General features: G+C 49.0%; 1 protein-coding gene across 7 annotated transcripts; it reads right to left on the reverse strand.

Moving 5' to 3' along the window:
- Positions 1 to 36: 36 nt before the first annotated feature.
- Positions 37 to 9,906, reverse strand: LOC101315661 (oxaloacetate tautomerase FAHD2A, mitochondrial). Of its 7 annotated transcripts, XM_073791100.1 has the most exons (10): positions 9,748 to 9,893; positions 9,392 to 9,495; positions 6,930 to 7,180; positions 6,129 to 6,199; positions 5,286 to 5,554; positions 2,101 to 2,160; positions 1,741 to 1,903; positions 585 to 693; positions 385 to 472; positions 37 to 263 (listed from the first exon to the last, which is right to left on the reverse strand). In XM_073791100.1, exons 3-10 carry the CDS (start codon positions 7,172 to 7,174, stop codon positions 201 to 203), a joined length of 1,068 nt encoding a protein of 355 aa, XP_073647201.1. In that variant the 5' UTR covers positions 7,175 to 7,180; positions 9,392 to 9,495; positions 9,748 to 9,893; the 3' UTR covers positions 37 to 200. The 7 variants fall into 7 exon arrangements, 5 of the variants coding, with proteins under 5 accessions (XP_073647201.1, XP_033694193.1, XP_033694192.1 ...); XM_033838302.2 differs by lacking the exon at positions 9,392 to 9,495 and having other exon boundaries at positions 385 to 452; positions 9,748 to 9,906; XM_033838301.2 differs by lacking the exon at positions 9,392 to 9,495 and having other exon boundaries at positions 9,748 to 9,906.
- Between the last annotated feature and the right edge of the window lie 6,925 nt (positions 9,907 to 16,831).

Below are 16,831 nucleotides of genomic sequence, written 5' to 3' on the forward strand. Positions count from 1 at the left end.
GTGAGAATGCCCTATCTCACTCCTTGAAACAAATCCTAAAGGAAGCCAAAAAGAAGTTTATTGAGGAGGAGAGCACCATCTCCTCCCCGTCTACCTGGAAGAGGAGCTACTCAGGGGGGCTGGCACTGCGCCTCTTCCTGTGCTGGGCTCAGTGGGAACGGATGCCCCCACCTCAAGTCCACGGCCCGCGGTAGAGCCCGTCACACCACCTTGTTGACGATGACACCTAGTTCCTCGATCTCACACTGGACTTCATCGCCCTTCTGCAACAGAGTGGGCCGTGAGGCAGTCAGTCCTTTGGTGTGGCACATACACAGGCCTGGATTTCTCAAGTCTGAGCCCACCCTGCCAGGCCTTCTTCCTTTCCTCGTTTAGCCAACCTACCTTGAGAAAGACAGGAGGTTTTCTGAATACACCAACACCTGGGGGGGTCCCGGTCAGGATGACGTCCCCTGGGAAAAGAGTGACGAACCTAGGGCAAAAGGGCCAGGTGAGACCAGGGGCCGAGGTGGCTACAGCCTGCCATGGAGCGCTCGGTTTAGCCTCCAGGTGGGTGTTGGGGGGCAGGGCTCCATCCCACTTACTGGGAGACCCAGGCTATTAGCTCTTCTGTCTTAAACACCATCTGGTTGGTGCTGCTACTCTGGACCACCTCCCCATTCACTCGGCAGCAGATCTTTAAGTTGTGTGGATCTGAAATGCAAAAACACCACTTTGGGGTTCTCCCTTCTTTCCCTCAAACCCCTCCCAATCAGCTAGAAAATGAAAGCACAAGGAGACCTTGTGACTCGCCAGGTGAGAGGGTTGTGTGCTGGACTCCCTGTGCTTGGTCCTGGCACTCCCTACCCTGGAACTGTGTGTGGACACTGGCCGCCTCAGGCCTCCCTGTATCCACCACAGAGCAGAGTGCCTGCCAGTGGTCCCTTGGGTGGGTTAAGGAGGGGATGTTCCAGACTCTCAAGGAGCAGAGAAAAATGGCTGTTTCTGCCTTAAGAAACAGATGTCTACCCACAGCAGAGGCTGACTTGGCACAAGCAGGAGTAGTGAAGACTCCTGCACCTGAAGGCTTACCTGTAATACTGTCCCGAGTAGACAGTACTTTTAACTTTTCGGTGTTTTACACATTCACAAACCCCCCCCCCCCCCCCCCCAGGGATCACCATTTAACTTCTCTGATGACTGACTGCACGGGGTGGCGTAAGACTGAACTGCATGGACGTGGCCCTACCCAGATGGCTGTGGTCTGTCCTCTTAAGCACCGTCTCTCTTCCTGGCTCTCACAGGACCTCACTCAGCCACCGTGTAGGCAGGCAGCAGCAGCTACAAGCAGCAAGGGCACAGTGAAGGTGCAGGGGGCTCTGGAACAGCCGTTCTCTGTGATGCTCAAAGGGCAGCTCTGCTGCTTTCCAACTTAAAGACTCTCCCAGATGGTGGCAGCTAGAGGAAGCCTGACCCACCCATCCTGAGAGAACTGCTTCGTTATTCACTTCATGAATGCAGATTCACCACCTCTGCAACTGCAGCTCTCTATGGGGTGAGGGGACAGGGGGAAGCCCAGTGGAGAACTCATGGCCCACGTTGAGAGATTTGCTCTAATATAAGCAATCAACGAAAGGGCAGCCGGGGATAGGGGCCCGCGTGGAGCCATGCCCCTCACTCCCACTTCCCGGAAAGCTGCTTTCTCTTCACTGATGTATCTAAGAGCAACAGGAGTCACCCAGTGGGCTGTCAGAGACCTACCTGCTACACTGTCCTTGGTCACCAAGGCAGGGCCCAGGGGGCAGAAGGTGTCAAAGGTTTTTCCCAGCAGCCACTGCTTTCCATTGCGTCTCATTTGCCAGTCACGAGCAGTCACGTCATGTGCCACAGTGAAGCCAGCCACATGGGCCATGGCATCTGTGGCCTATGGGGGGCAGGGGGTTTGGCCAGATTGGAGGTTAAATCATGAGGACACCAACCCCTGTAACAAAGGATCTCAAAGCCTTGGTCCCACGTTAGTGGCCAGAGGTGGTGGATGAGAGGCAAGGCAGGGTCAGGAGCAGGTAGATGCCAACCGCCTCCCAATGCCAGGGACAGATGGCACTGCCCTTTCCACCTCACCTTGATGTGCTTGCCTTTCTTTCCAATGACCACAGCCAGCTCCACCTCCCAGTCCACCTCCTGTAGAGCGGGAAAGGAGCAGTGAGTTGCTGGGCTCTGGGCCCCGCTCCTCTGCCGAGGGGCTACACACTGCCTCGGGGCCAGGGCCTCTTAACGGTGGGGTTGGCTGCCGGCCCCCATTTGTAAGACCTCGAGCCAGAGTGGAGTGAACAGTAGGGGAGGTATCACGTGCAGACCCATCAACTGGGCAGTGGCAGGCAGCACCCCCAGAGGCAGGCAGAGCTCTCCGAGCGACTGCAGAAGAGCAGCCTTTGTCCGGGGAGGGAGTTTAAGAGTCACTCTTGATACTTCCAGAAAAGGATGAATACCAAGTAACAGCAGCTAACCCTACTGTGTGCCAGGCACTACTCTAAATGCTTTAATGCACGAACTCAAATAATAACAAGAAAAAGATCGACATGCCAAAATAAATGTGGGCCGAAGGCTTGAATAAGCAAGTCACAAAAAGAAATACACATGGCCACAAAAAGGAAAACATGCTCAGCCCTTTCCATAAACCACAAAGTGCCCTATAAAATAGGTAACAATTTAGCCTTTCAACCTGACTGCTCTTTCTAACAGTGACAACCAGAAACACAAAAAAGAACTGGGTTCCTTGGGGAAATGGCTAATTCCAAGTCTGAGACAGAGTACAAGATGAGCCTGCAATAGCTTGGCCACAGCAAGGAAGTACTCAGAAAGTGATATAGATGGGGGCCATCTTGAAGGCCCTCCCTGGCCAAATTAAGACCCTTTGAGTATCAAAAAGAATGTAAATGATGGACTATGACATATTGAATAAAACTAAAAATCAGGAATTTACAGTGATACTAAAGGGACATGGGTTAAAAAAAAAAAAAAAGGAGGGAAGCAGTGTTTCTTCAGAGTACCAGCTAATAAAAGTGCACAGACAGAAAAAATCACCTTTTTCTAACGCTTACTGCAATAATGGATTCAGGTAAGGATGACCAGATGATCCCTGGATGAAAAATTGTGAGGCAATAAGATAGTCACATGGTTTCAATGTCTACCCTGCAGATTGTTTACTAATTACCACAGTGAAATGTACCTTTACAATGGAGAGGTCACGTGAGCATCAAGTAAACTAAGGGATCAAACTTTAGGGCCCGACAAGAGTCTCCCAGTGGGATGCAACACAAGTACACACCTGTTGCTACAGACTGAATGTTTGTGTCCCACCTCCCCCCACCCCCCAATTCATATACTGAAACCTAACCCCCAAGGTGATGGTATTAGGAGGTGAGACCGTTGAGAGGTGATTAGGTCATGAGGGTAGAGCCTCCATGAAAAGGATTAGTGCCCTTACAAAAAGAGATCCCAGAGAGCTCCCTTCTACCACGTGAGGACACAGTGAAGAGACAGTCGTCTATGGACCAGGAAGTGGGCCCTCACCAGGCACCAAATCTGTTGGCACCCTGATCTTGGACTTCCTCGACTCCAGACTGTGAGAATTAAATGCCTTGTTTATAAGCCATCCATCCATCCATTCTGTATTTTGTAATAGCAGCCTGAACAGGTTAAGAGACCTATGTAGAACTTGACAAAAATGTTTAACCTGAATCTAATCATGAAGAACCAACCAGACAAATCCAGAGTGTGAGACATGCTATGAGACAACTTGCCTGGTTTCTTCAAAAAGTGTCATTAAAGATAAAAAAGGGCAGGGGGAAAAAATTGCTTGAGATCAGGGGTCGGCAAGCTATGGCCCACAGACCAAATCCTTGCTTGTTTGCTGTCTGTTACTGTAGACAAAATTTTCCTGGAACACAGCCATATTCATTCATTCACGTATCAGCTATGCAGCTTTCATATTTCACAATGGCAAAGCTGAACTGTTGCAAAAGAAACTATTTGGCACTCAAAGCCTAATACTAACTGGCCCTTTGAGAAAAAGTCTGCGGATCCCTGTTCTAGATAAAAGGCACTAAAGAGACATAACCAAATACAATGTATGACCTTGACTGATCTTGGACCAAAACCAAAAACCAAAAAACAAACCAGGACCCAAATTAAAAGTCATCTTTGGGGGGGCGATTGGGAATATTCCCAATTGGACTGTATATTAGATATTACTCATGTTAACTTTCTTAGTTGTGATAATGGTATTATGGTCATGGACATTGTCCTTATTCTTAGGAGATGCATGTTGAAGTTTCTATGAGTGAACTGTCTTAATGTCTATAACTTACTTTCAAAGGTTCTTCCCACTCCCCCTCCAAAAAAAGTGTGTGTGTGCCCGTGGGACATGAGGGAAGGAGAGGAAGAGGGACAGGGGGAGGAAGAAGGAGGGAGAGGAAAAGCAGATACGGCAGAATGTTAACAGTGAATCCAGGTGAAGAGTCTGGGTAGTCACTGTACTTTTTTCCAACTTTCCTGTAATTTCCAAAATATTCCTAAACTAAAAATTTGAAAGTATTAGTAAGGGTACATACACTGCTGGTAGACATGTAAATTGCTTTTGCAACTTTTCTTAAGGTCACTTTGGCTGATTTTTGAAACCCTGCCTACACTCTGACAAAGACATTCAAATTCTAGGAGTTTGTTCAAAGGAAATAATCACACATTCATGGATGTGCAAAGTCTTTTCTATAAGGAGGTTCACTGCAACACTACTTATAAAAGCTAAAAACTGGAAACAACCTATCTAGCAATATGAGGACTACTGAATAAATTATGGCCATTGATACAATAGAAAACTAAGCAGTAACCTAAAAAATGTCAGGGGAGAATATTTAATGGCATGAAGAATGTTCTTGCTGGAGACTTAACTAAATGGTAGGCATATGTACAGTATAAATAGAAACAGGAACAGAAAAACACTGGGAAGATATACAGCAAAACATAAATGTTGCAAGCCCTGGGCAGTGGGAACATGGGTGACTTTTCTTTACGTTTATCTGTATTTTACTAATTTTCTATAATGCAAGTATATTACTTTTGTAATCAGGAAAAGATATAAATTAACTTCTCCCCCCCCCACCCCCGAGAGCAGTCTTATTACTGTATAATCCCCTGGAGTTTCTGTTTAATGCACTAATGAGCAACAGATGGTTCCTTTAGGCTGGAGGCTGAGCACCTGTGTGATGGGCCCCAGTGACTCGGGGGCACAGTGGGGAGGCACCAACCTGACTCTCAGGAGGGAGGACGACCTCGTCGTAGGGCCCCACGATGGAGCTGGAAAACTTGCTGAAGATGATGGGCTCCTTGGGCACAGGCACGTTCTGCTCTTTGCAGTGGTCCACATAGTTCATGCCCACGCACACCACCTTGTCTGGCCGTGTAACTGGAGCCAGGAATGTCACTTCTGACCGTGGTAGGACTGGCAACTGGGCAGCCAGGGCTCTGCAGAGACCAGAGCAGGAGAGAGGGGCACTCTGGGGAGATCCTGCAGCAGCTACAAGTTTTTAAAATGTATTTTCTAGATCAACCATCAGAGTCAGCAGGAAAATCAAGCCCAGTTACTGTCCTTTGATATCAGAGCACTGTTTATATTTATCCAGTGTTGATTTCCTCTCCCCCATTAGGTAATACATGTCCATGTAAGAGAATTCAAAAGGTGCAAATGGGAATAATGGAAAGGTCTCTCTTCTACACCTTCTCCTAGTCACGCTGCTCCAGCCCTGGAGACAACCACTGTGTCCTACGTAGCTCTTCACAGCCACTCTATGTATACTCTTCTCCCATCTTTTTTTTTTTTTCTTGCGGTACGCGGGCCTCTCACTGCTGTGGCCTCTCCCGTTGCGGAGCACAGGCTCCGGACGCGCAGGCTCAGCGGCCATGGCTCACGGGCCCAGCCGCTCCGCGGCACATGGGATCTTCCCGGACTGGGGCACGAACCCGTGTCCCCTGCATCGGCAGGCGGACTCTTAACCACTGCACCACCAGGGAAGCCCTCCCATCTTTTTTTATGCAAATGATAGCACAATTATATATACCTTTTAAAAACATATATATTTTAGAGATCTCACCATAACAGTATACAGCTTCCTCGTTTTCGTATGGCTGCCTATTACTGCACAGTAGAGATACACCCAATTTTCTAATGAGGGACACAGAAGTAGTTTCTCATCTTGCGAGAATATGAAAGTAGGGGAAAAATACTGTTACCAACACTGTATGCTGTCAAACATCTGTATTTTTTGTCAGTTAAATAGGTGAAAATGACACCTCAAAGTGGTTTTTTGTTTTGAGGGTTTTTTTGCCATACCAAGCGGCATGCGGGCTCTTAGTTCCCCGACCACGGATCAAACCCTCGCTTCCCGCAGTGGAAGCGTGGAGTCTTAACCACTGGACCGCCAGGGAAGTCCCCTCAAAGCGGTTTTTAATTTACTGTTCATCAACACCTTTAGACCAGATTCCACAGGACTCCTGGCTTCAGGGAGGCCTCTCCCTAATCTAGCCCAAACCCAAGAACCATCTTTAAGAACCTCTTTGCAGTCCTCTCTCCGAATGAGCTTTCCAAGATGCCTCTTAGGATCCCAGGTCCCAGCCCCTCAGGCAAGCAGGAATTTAATCTCCCAGGGAAGGCAGTGCGACAAAGTAGAATTCTGGCCCCACCACCAAGCGTGTGGCCTTCGGATGGTCAATCATCCTCCTCGGGCCTCGGTTTCCCCCTCTGTAAACTGAGGATGTTGTCATAAAAGATTTCTAAGGCTCTTCACTAAGGGAACAGGTGAGAAATGAAGGCTGGGGTGCAAAAGAGGAGGCGGGTGGGAGGAGGGAGGGGGAATGGGGCAGCTGCGGCAGGGCACTGCTGCCTGCTGACTTACCTCTTTGCCACTGAGAGAGCGGCCTCTCCCTGCCCCAGGAACTCTATCATCGTCTTGGGCAGTGTGGGGTCAAAGGCGCTGAGGTTGATGACACCTCCACCATTCCCTGACTCCAGGCCCAGATGAGGTCCCGTCAGGTGGGGTGCCCGGAACTGCACCAATCTCATGTCTCTGGAGGGTTGAAAGGGCCAACGCTGAGCCTGCAGCAGAGCCGTGAGCCACCTTCTTCTACCAGAGACCAGCATCGGAGCCTATGGAGAAAAAAGTGGGTCCTAGGGGATGGAGACAGTCCGAAGCCATCACTGGGGCTCCCAGAGCTCCTCAAGCTGCAGCCCAAGTCCTCTTGCCCCATGAGCCATTCGTGGCTCACCACATGGGAAGTGGTCCAGGTTTTCACTTATTTCACGTGTTTCAAATGAAACATTTCTAGAGAAGCAACTACTTCATGCCAGCCACTGAGCTAGGCCCCAGGGATTCCAGCCTTCCGTCAACCAGTGCTTTCTGAAAGCTTACACTGTAGCTGGCACCACTGGGGCACCGGGCAGACAATGCAGGTCAGACACACTCAGCCCTGCCATCCTGCCTGCAGGGGAGACTGATGTTAACAACGGATGCCGTTAAGTAGGATTCTGCAATTGGGACTGCTGCTGTGTAGATCAAGGGCCCTGTCTTTGTTTCTTGAGGAAGTGTGGGCTGGGCTAAGATGAGCAGGGCTAGGAATTAGTTAAGAGTGGAGCCCAGCGTGAGCAAGAGATCACAGGTGAAACTGGCTTCACAGCTGCCACAGGTAGTTTTTTAAATGCCAATTTGATCCTGTTACCCTCCTGCTTAAAATGCTTTCCACTGCTCACATGACCAAGCCAGAACCCCTTCCAGGCTGTCGCAGCCTTTTAGGAGCAGCCCCCGCCTGCCTCTCCAGGCAGTAATTATTTAGTGGCTTCTGTGCTGGAGTACAGGCTGCCCTAGGAAAGAGGCTGCAGACAGAGGGCAGGGTCTACGCCTGACAGGCATCACGGGGCTGTCTCCCCTCTGGGTTCTGGGGCCACAACTGTCTCTTTTGCTGCCGAGTCCACAGTGCCTAGCACTGTGCCTGCCACACAGAAGGCTCTCAGCTACTCTCTGTTCAATGATCAAATGCCAGAAGCAGGGGCTTGACTTTTCACTACTTGGGAAAACTCGGTGATTGTCAGCCTCAGGAGGGGCAGCTGTGCCTTCCCTCCTAATATCACTTAGAAAGTATCAACAAGGCTCAGGTTCCATTTTGAGTTCTAGGCTCCACGCAAAGACAAACCCCATTCTCTTCTTTGGTTTCTGAGTCTGGCCTCCACCCCAACAGTCCCTCCTCTTCATGGTTCCTTGCCTTTAAAAGTAGCCTTTTAGGGATTCCCTGGTGGCACAGCGGTTAAGAATCCGCCTGCCAGTGCAGGGGACACGGGTTCAAGCCCTGGTCTGGAAAGATCCCACATGCCGCGGAGCAACTAAGCCCGTGCGCCACAACTACTGAGCCTGCGCTCCAGGGCCTGCGGGCCACAACTACTGAGCCCACGTGCCATAACTACTGAAGCCCGCGCAGCTAGAGACAGTGCTCCACGACGAGAAGCCCGCGCACCGCAACGAAGAGTAGACCCCGCTCGCCACAACTAGAGAAAGCCCGCGTGCAGCAATGAAGACCCAGTGCAGCCAAAAATAAATAAACAAAATAAAAAATAAAAGTAGCCCTTTATGCTCAAGCACGTGGAGGTCATCCCAGACTCCTGGTTCTCTGATGATTCCATCTACCTTGTTCAGTTAAACACTCATTAGATCCAGGTCAATGATCTGATCGCTGTCCTGGCCGATGAGTTTAACCAGAAAACCAGGAGTTCTGAACCTCCCACCCTCCTGTCTTACACAAGCACCAACCATGCCACTGTCAGGGGCTGTTCAAGCTAAAACGTATGCACTTATACTCCACACACTAAGATTATTATCCCACTGCATGCCAGGTGTTACTTTGTTTTACCTACAATGGCTGATTTAATTCTCTTGACAGCTGTGGACGGTAGGGGCTGTTGGTCCCATTTCACAGATGAAAAAACTAAGGCTCGAAGAGGATAAGGGATCTGCCCAAGTTCCCAAGGACAGGAAAGAACTGGGACTTGAATCCAAGTCCAGGTGAGGAGTTGGACACTTTAGCCCAGAGGTGGTGGTGAGAAGTAGGAACCTCCAACAGGAAATCTTCTGGAGGCCCAGCGACACCCTGCATGCCCCAGGGGAAATTGGATCTCCTGCTGGCTACTGCCTCAGGGATAAGGCTGTTCACCTGCTCTCCCAGATAACCGCAGGCCCCACTGACTGCCCTTCCCACATGACAGGCCCTTGCAGGTTCTCATTCCGCCCTCTAGCAATCCCCTCAGGCTGAGCGCCTCATTTTACAGAAGGGGCACTGAGGCTGAAGGAGGTGAAGTCACCTGCCGAGGTACCTGAAAGTGGCCCCGCTGCTCCTGCGGGAACCACTGTGCCGCAGAGCCTGAGCTCAATCCAACTCTGGACAGGTGTCCGTAAGCAAAGAGGCAGGGACATGGAGCTGCAACGGCGCAGGCGAGACAACGGTTTGCACCTGGGACCGCGTCCCACCATCCACTCGCCTGGGCCCCTGTGCCAGTCCCCCACTTCCCCTGTATGCCCAGCTCCATCCCCTACACTCAGTGGGCGCCCAAGAGGGCCCGCCAGCCCAGTCCGTGTGGTCGGAGCGGCCGGGCACCAGAGTCCAGTCCTGCCCTCAGCCGGAGGCCCGGAGGCCCGGTGCACCCCGCCGTCTGGCCTAAACCTAACCTACCTGGCGCCCTGTGCTGTCGGGATAGGACTCGCGGGCCAGACGCCAAGGTCACCGGGCGCCCGAGCACAGGTACTACGTCCCAGAGACCACAACCGGCCGGGACTTCTAACGCTGCGACACTGGGCGCCGTGCGGCTCCTCTAAATAAGGCGTCAGCAGAGGCGGGCGCTCCCTGGTGACGTCACGGGACAACGGCCAATAGCAGGGCGTCTAGTTCGGTGCCGGAAGCCAAGTCGCATAGTGGGCGGGCCCAGGGCCCGAGGGAGGGTAGTCTCTCTCGCGTTCCAGCAGGCCTGTGGGTGCGGACCTGAAGCCGGCGAAGCCAGCCGGATGCCCCGGACGCCGCATGCCCGAAGGCACTCCCTTTCGGGGCGGCGTGCGCTTGCATGAACCCGAAAGGGGGTGCTTCTTGACATTTTGCGCCCTGGGCGCCTCGCTGGCCTCGCCCGCGTCGGGCCCAGCATCTGGGCCAGGCCCTGCTCTGATGGTTGAGCGAAATGCGTGGAGACCAAATTCTGGCGCGCTGGTTGACAAAGCCAGCCCTTTTTGTCTACTGATTGTGTCATATCAGAGAAGAGAGGAGTGATGATTGCACCGATATTACATATGGGGAACCTGCGGCCGGAAGTATTTTCCTTAAGACGGCATTCTTAAGCAAAATTACAGCCTTTCACAGCCCTGTCTTCTTACGCACTATATGGACTGTGCGCAGGGTAGTAGGAGGCATAACCTCCATCGTTAGAAAACAGGCATTCGAGTGGAGAGGTGGTTTAATTAAACAGTTACAATCCAGCTCTCCAGGCATAAAGACATACGAGGGGCCCTGGGCAAGAAGCCCAAGACTTAATCAAGGAGCAGATCATCAAGGGCTTTATTTACCCCAGAAAGGAGTTTGAGCCTTATCTAAGCACACAGGAGGCCACTGGAAGGTCCTCACTGGGCGGGGTTGGGGGGGTGCTGTGGTCAGACTTGCACTTGAGAAGTTTTGCTCAAGGAAAGGTGTCTGGGTTAAGAGAGGTGCAGCTGAGAGCAGTGGTGGTTTGGTGTGCGGCAGAGATGGTGAAAGTCCAGAGATGTTTAGAAGGCAGAACTGATGGCCCTCAGTGATGACAGGAGGTGGGAGTAAGGTGGAAGGAGGTGCAAGGCCGACTCGTAGGTCTCTGGCCTGGTAGATGGCAGTGCCATTCATGGAGACGGGTTCTGGAGAGGCAGCAAGTCTGGGGGGAGGATGGTGAGCTTAGTGTTGGATGGGTTGTATTTAGTGTGCCCATGGGACACTCAAGGGGACTCTGCAGGGTGGGCCATTGGAGACACGGATCTGGAGCTTCCGCTCTTGTCTGGCTTGAAGATAGAGGTCAGCATAGAGACATAAATGGAACCTGGGGTGTGAGTGTCATCGAGGGAACGTGCTAAAGAGAGCCTGGCGTAGTACTAGGCAGGAGACCTGGGCAGAAAGGGAACACAGATCTGCAGATGTTCCCCCTCGAGTATTCAGCAGAGTGGTGAGCAGTGCATGCCTGTGAGGCAACGACCTGAGACCAGGGAAAGATTCATCAGAAAGAATTAGAGGGAACAGTGTTAAGAGATTGACAGGGCCAGGAACAGTGCCTCTTCCCACTAGTCTGACTGGAAAGACACAGAATTCACGGAATATCGAGTAGAGTACTCATAAAGATCTTGCCTCCGTAATGGGGAATAATGAACCCAGACTAAACAATGCTCCAGTCCTGCCTGACAAATGATAAAATCAAGACACAAAAGGATCAAACTTGTCTCCAAGTAACTTAAGTACATCACAGACCAAGCTCAATCATGTTTATAGAAAATTTAAAAAATATACCTAGCATCCAACAAGGTAAACTTCACGAGATCTGACATCTAATCAAAGATTACCCAGCTTGGGCTTCCCTGGTGGCGCAGTGGTTGAGAGTCTGCCTGCCTATGCAGGGGACACGAGTTCGTGCCTGGGTCCGGGAAGATCCCACATGCCGCGGAGCGGCTGGGCCCGTGAACCATGGCTGCTGAGCCTGCACATCCTGCGCGTCCGGAGCCTGTGCTCCGCAATGGGAGAGGCCACAGCAGTGAGAGGCCCGCGTACTGCCAAAAAAAAAAAAAACAAGATTACCCAGCTTGGAAAGAAGCAGGAAAACATGACTCAGAATAGTAAAGCAATTTAATCCAACTCAAAACTGACAGATGTTAGGATTAACCGACAAGGACATTATAACAGTTTTTTATAACTGTACTCTGTGTGTTCAAATGTTAAGTAGAGGGACTTCCCCGGTGGTCCAGTGGTTAAAACTCCATGCTCCCAATGCAGGGGACCCAGGTTCGATCCCTGGTCAGGGAACTAGATCCCGCATGCCACAACTAAAGATCCTGCATGCCTTAACAAAGATCCTGCATGTGCAAATAAGACCTGGCGCAGCCAAAATAAATATTAAAAAAAAAAAGTAGAGACAGGGGAGTTAAAAAAAAAAAAAGACCCAAACCAAACTTCTATTGATGTAAACTGCAATATCTGAGATGAAAAATACACTAGATGGATTAATGGTAGATTCAACACTGCAGAAGAAAAGGTTAGTGAATTTGGAAACATAGCTCTAGCTTTTGGGCTGGTACCTCTATCTTCTGATAATTTGCCGAAATGACCAACACAAAAGGAAAGAGGAGAGGCTCCGATAGATAAATGTTCTCTAGGCCTTTTAGAAGACATGGAGTTGTTCCTTTGGCCACATACATGTGAATCTACAAGAAAGGTGATGTTGACATCAAGGGGATTGGCACTACTCAAAAAGAAAAGCCCACCGCTGTTCCCACGGCAAAACTGGAAGAGTCTATGGTGTGTTCCCAACATGCTGCCAGCATTGTTGCAAACAAACAAGGGCAAGAATCTTGCCAAGAAAATTAATGTACATATTGAGCATGTTAAGCACTCTAGGAGCTGAGATAGCTTCCTGAAACATGTGAAGGAAAATGATCAGAAAAAAGAAGGCAGCCAGAGCAAAAGGTACTTGGGCTCAACTGAAACCCAGGCGGCTCCACCCGGAGAAATGCAGCCATTGGTTCTGCACCTGTGAGAACCGTGGAAAGGAGCCTGAGCTGTTGGAACCCATTCCCTATAAATTCTTGGCATAATAGGTATTAAAAAAAAAAAAAAATCTCCGGACTGTAAAAATGTTTCTCTTAATTGAGAAGTGTGGTGTCTCCTCCCCCAAAGAAGTGTTTCCAGCAAACTTTTTTCTTAAAAAAGGGAAAACATAGCACTAGGAAGTATCCCAAGTGAAATCGAGTACCATATGATTTAAACATGCTGAAAAGACCATCAGTGAGCTGTGCGGAAAATCCAAACCACTTAATACATGTGTAACTGTATTCCTAAAGTAGAGGAGAGGGAAGGGGAAACAGAAAAAAAATATATTTGAAGAAATAATGGCCAAGACTTTTCTAAACTTGATGAAAACTATAAACCCACTATCCAAGAATCTCAGTAACCCCCAAGCACAAAACACATGAGGAAAACTACACCATGGCATAGCATAATCAAGGTGTTCAATACTAGTGATGAAAAGGGAAAATCTTAAAATCAGCCAGAGGACGTCTGTATCCAGAATAATGGAGAAACACTTGTTCCTATTCCTCCTGCTAAGTACAGCTAAAAGCCTGTACGAGGCAAACATAAGACTCTGAAAAGGAGATGAGAAGGCAGACTGGCCTGGGGTCTGCACACCAGCAAGATGGTGCAGCAGTGAGTTCTCTGGGTTCTTTTTTCTCATGTATCCAGACTTGGTCCTGAGGAAGCTGGCAGCCTGGAAAGGCCAGTGGGTGCAGACACAAAAAGCCCCAAGAAAATCCTGCTCTTGAGTCAAAGAACCAGGAAAGGGACCGCCTAGCAAAACAGAAAATTTAGACAATAACTGCTGTACTCCAGCCAGACGACGCAGAAAAAAACTGTGGTCCCATGCCCACCAACAAGGCAGAGTAGGGAGCCTAGATTTTCACCCTTGCCAGGCTGTAATGCAGTGCCTCAACCCTTCCCCTATGTCAGAGTGGTGAGAGGGGTGGATCAGAGAAGGGAAAGTGGGGAGCCTGAACTGTCCTCCCTGCTGGGCAGTAGCAAGGTCACCCTCCACAGTGGGGGCCATGTGGGGAGCTGAAGCTCCCACCCTGCTGGGCAGTAACAAGGATCCTCTCCTCCCTGGGTGTCATGGAGGCTGACTTAATGAAAAGGAAAGGTAGCATATCAAAATTTGTGGGGCACAGCGAAGACAGTACTCAGAAGGAAATGTATAGCTCCAAATTCTTATTTTAGAAAAGAGGAAAATTCTCAAATCAATAAGCTTAGCTCCTCCTAGCTCCTAGAAAAAGAAGAGCAAAATAAACCCAAAGCAAGCAGAAAGAAGGAAATAATAAAGAGCAAAAAAATCGATGTAATAGAAACCAGAAATATAGTGGAGGAAATCAATGAAACACAAAGATGTTTCTTTGAAACGATCAATGAAATGACAAACTTCTACCAAGAATGACAAAGGAAAAAAGAAGAAAACACAAATTACCAATATCAGGAATGAAACAGGTGATATCACTATAGACCCTGAAGTCATCAAAAAGATACTAAGAGGCCACTATAAACAAGTATACACACATAAATTTGACAACCTCAGTGAAATTGACCAATTCCTTGAAATACAGGCTATCACAATTCACCCAATATGAAATAGATTATTTGAATAACACTATATCTATTAAGGAAATTTAAACTGTAGTTTAAAAACTCCTGAAAAAGAACTATCCAGTCCCAGATGATTTCACTGGAGAATCCTACCAAATATTTAAAGAATAAACACCAATTTCTACCTAATCTATTCCAGAAAATAGAAGAGCTAGGAACAATGCTTTAATTCATTTTATGAAGCTGGTATTACCCTGGTAACAAAAAACAAAGACAGTATAAAAAAAAAGACAACTACAGATCAATATCTCTCATAGATTCAAAACAAAGCATTAGCAAATATAATTCAGCAATATATAAAAATAATTCTCTACCATGACTAAGTGGGCTTTATTCCAAGAATGCAAGGCTAGTTCAATAATCTTGGTGAAAGTTTCATAGACGTTCACCAAAAACATAATATAAGAAAAAGATCGATGAAGGAGACTTAATCAAAATTAAAAGCTTCTGCTCTGCAAAAGGATGCTAAGAGTATGAAAGAACAAGCAACAAACTGGGAGAAAGGATTTGCAAACTACGTATCTGACAAAGAACTCATATCTAGGATATTATAAAGAACCATCAAAAATCAGCAGAGGGGCTTCCCTGGTGGCGCAGTGGTTGAGAGTCCGCCTGCAGATGCAGGGGACGCGGGTTCGTGCCCTGGTCCGGGAAGATCCCACATGCCGTGGAGCGGCTGGGCCCGTGAGCCATGGCCGCTGAGCCTGCGCATCCAGAGCCTGTGCTCCGCGACGGGAGAGGCCACAACAGTGAGAGGCCCGCATACCGCAAAAAAAAAAAAAATTATTCTGGATGTTTCTGTGAGGGTGTTTTTTGGATGAAATTGACATTTAAATCAGTGGACTCTGAGCGAAGCACATTGCCCTCCATAATGTGGGTGGGCCTTGCCCAATCAGTTGAATGCCTTAATAGAACAAAGACTGACCTCCTCCAGGCAAAAAGGAATTTTGCTGGCAGATGGCCCTTCAACTCAAGCTGCACCTCTTCCCAGAATCTCCAGCCTGCTAACCTACCCCATTAGAGTTTGGACATGCAAAGCCTTCACTATCACATAAGCCAATTTCTTAAATTTATCTATCTCTCTATCTATCTATCTACGTATGTTGGTTCTATTCTCTGGTGAACCCTGACTAATTCTCCGATCTTCCGTTCCCGTTCCATCCAAGTCCTTGACCATGAAGCCAAACCATTAGCAACTGATCATGAATCAATGACCAGTAGATTCAAACTTCTGCTAATCTACTGCTCCAGAAAATCAAATAGGCTGCCCAAGTTCTATCCACAGGGAGGATTTTTCTTTACCATTGACCTTCAGGGTCATCCTTGAATGAAATGGTCATGCTGCAGCTTATAACTTTTGGGAGGTATCAGCATCATATCATGCAGACCCATCTTTAAATTGTGCTTAGTCTTTTCATCCTCAGTAAACTGATCCTAAAGAATATCCCAGGAAGCCTCAGTCACGGGTTGAGGCAGAGGAGGCAGCGTGACTGGAGTTGGTTCAAAGGAACCTGAGCCACCTGCTCCTATAACTTAATTGTACCTCTCACACCTGCCGAAGCTCAGCCTCTTCTCTACTGCTTCCACTGACGACAGATTGCTGCTGCACATCCAACCTTCTGGGTAGGGGGTCCGACAACACCCAGGTTGCTCCGGAAAGCTCAGGCCCCACGGCCACTTGATAGCTCATGGCTAGGTGTTCAGTCTCTATCAAAGCCCAAGAGCAAGCCAGAGCTGTTTCTCGAAAGGAGAGTAGATATCTCAGAAGAGGGTATGGACAGGCTCCACAGTCCTAGTGTCCGACGTGTGACTTCCCACCCTGATTTGCCGTAAACACTGCAGCTATCAGATGACCCCTTCCCCAGCCACTGTCTGATTGCAAGTGCACAAGAGACCTTGAACCGGAATCACTATGGGATGTGATGATAGTCCACTACGGCTTTGCAGCGATAACAGCCCACATCAGCCCCCTCGGCTGGTTCCCTGCATCCACTCGGTCTCCTCCAGTCTGGTGTCCAGTTTCACTCAGAGGGGGATTTTCAAAACACTCATGTGACAGCACCCTTATCAGTGGCTTCCTGTTCTCAGGACCAGGCCGAAGCCTTCAGGGGACCTTGCCCCCTGCCTGCGTCTCCGTCCTGCTGCCCTCCCCGCTTTACCCGCTTTTGCACCCACGATCCGGGCTCTGGCCTCATCGACCCAGCCCCTGATTCTGGGCAGGGCTGTCTCCCCACCCTTCCAACCCTTTACCTGACTCACTCCTACTCATCTGTCAATGAAAAAATAATCAGTTGATCTAAGAAAGAAATGGGAAATTTTATTTGAGCCAAATTGAGGACTATAACCCAGGAAC

The sequence above is a fragment of the Tursiops truncatus genome, chromosome 14 (genome assembly GCF_011762595.2).
Source record: "Tursiops truncatus isolate mTurTru1 chromosome 14, mTurTru1.mat.Y, whole genome shotgun sequence".
In the NCBI taxonomy this organism is placed as follows: domain Eukaryota; kingdom Metazoa; phylum Chordata; class Mammalia; order Artiodactyla; family Delphinidae; genus Tursiops; species Tursiops truncatus.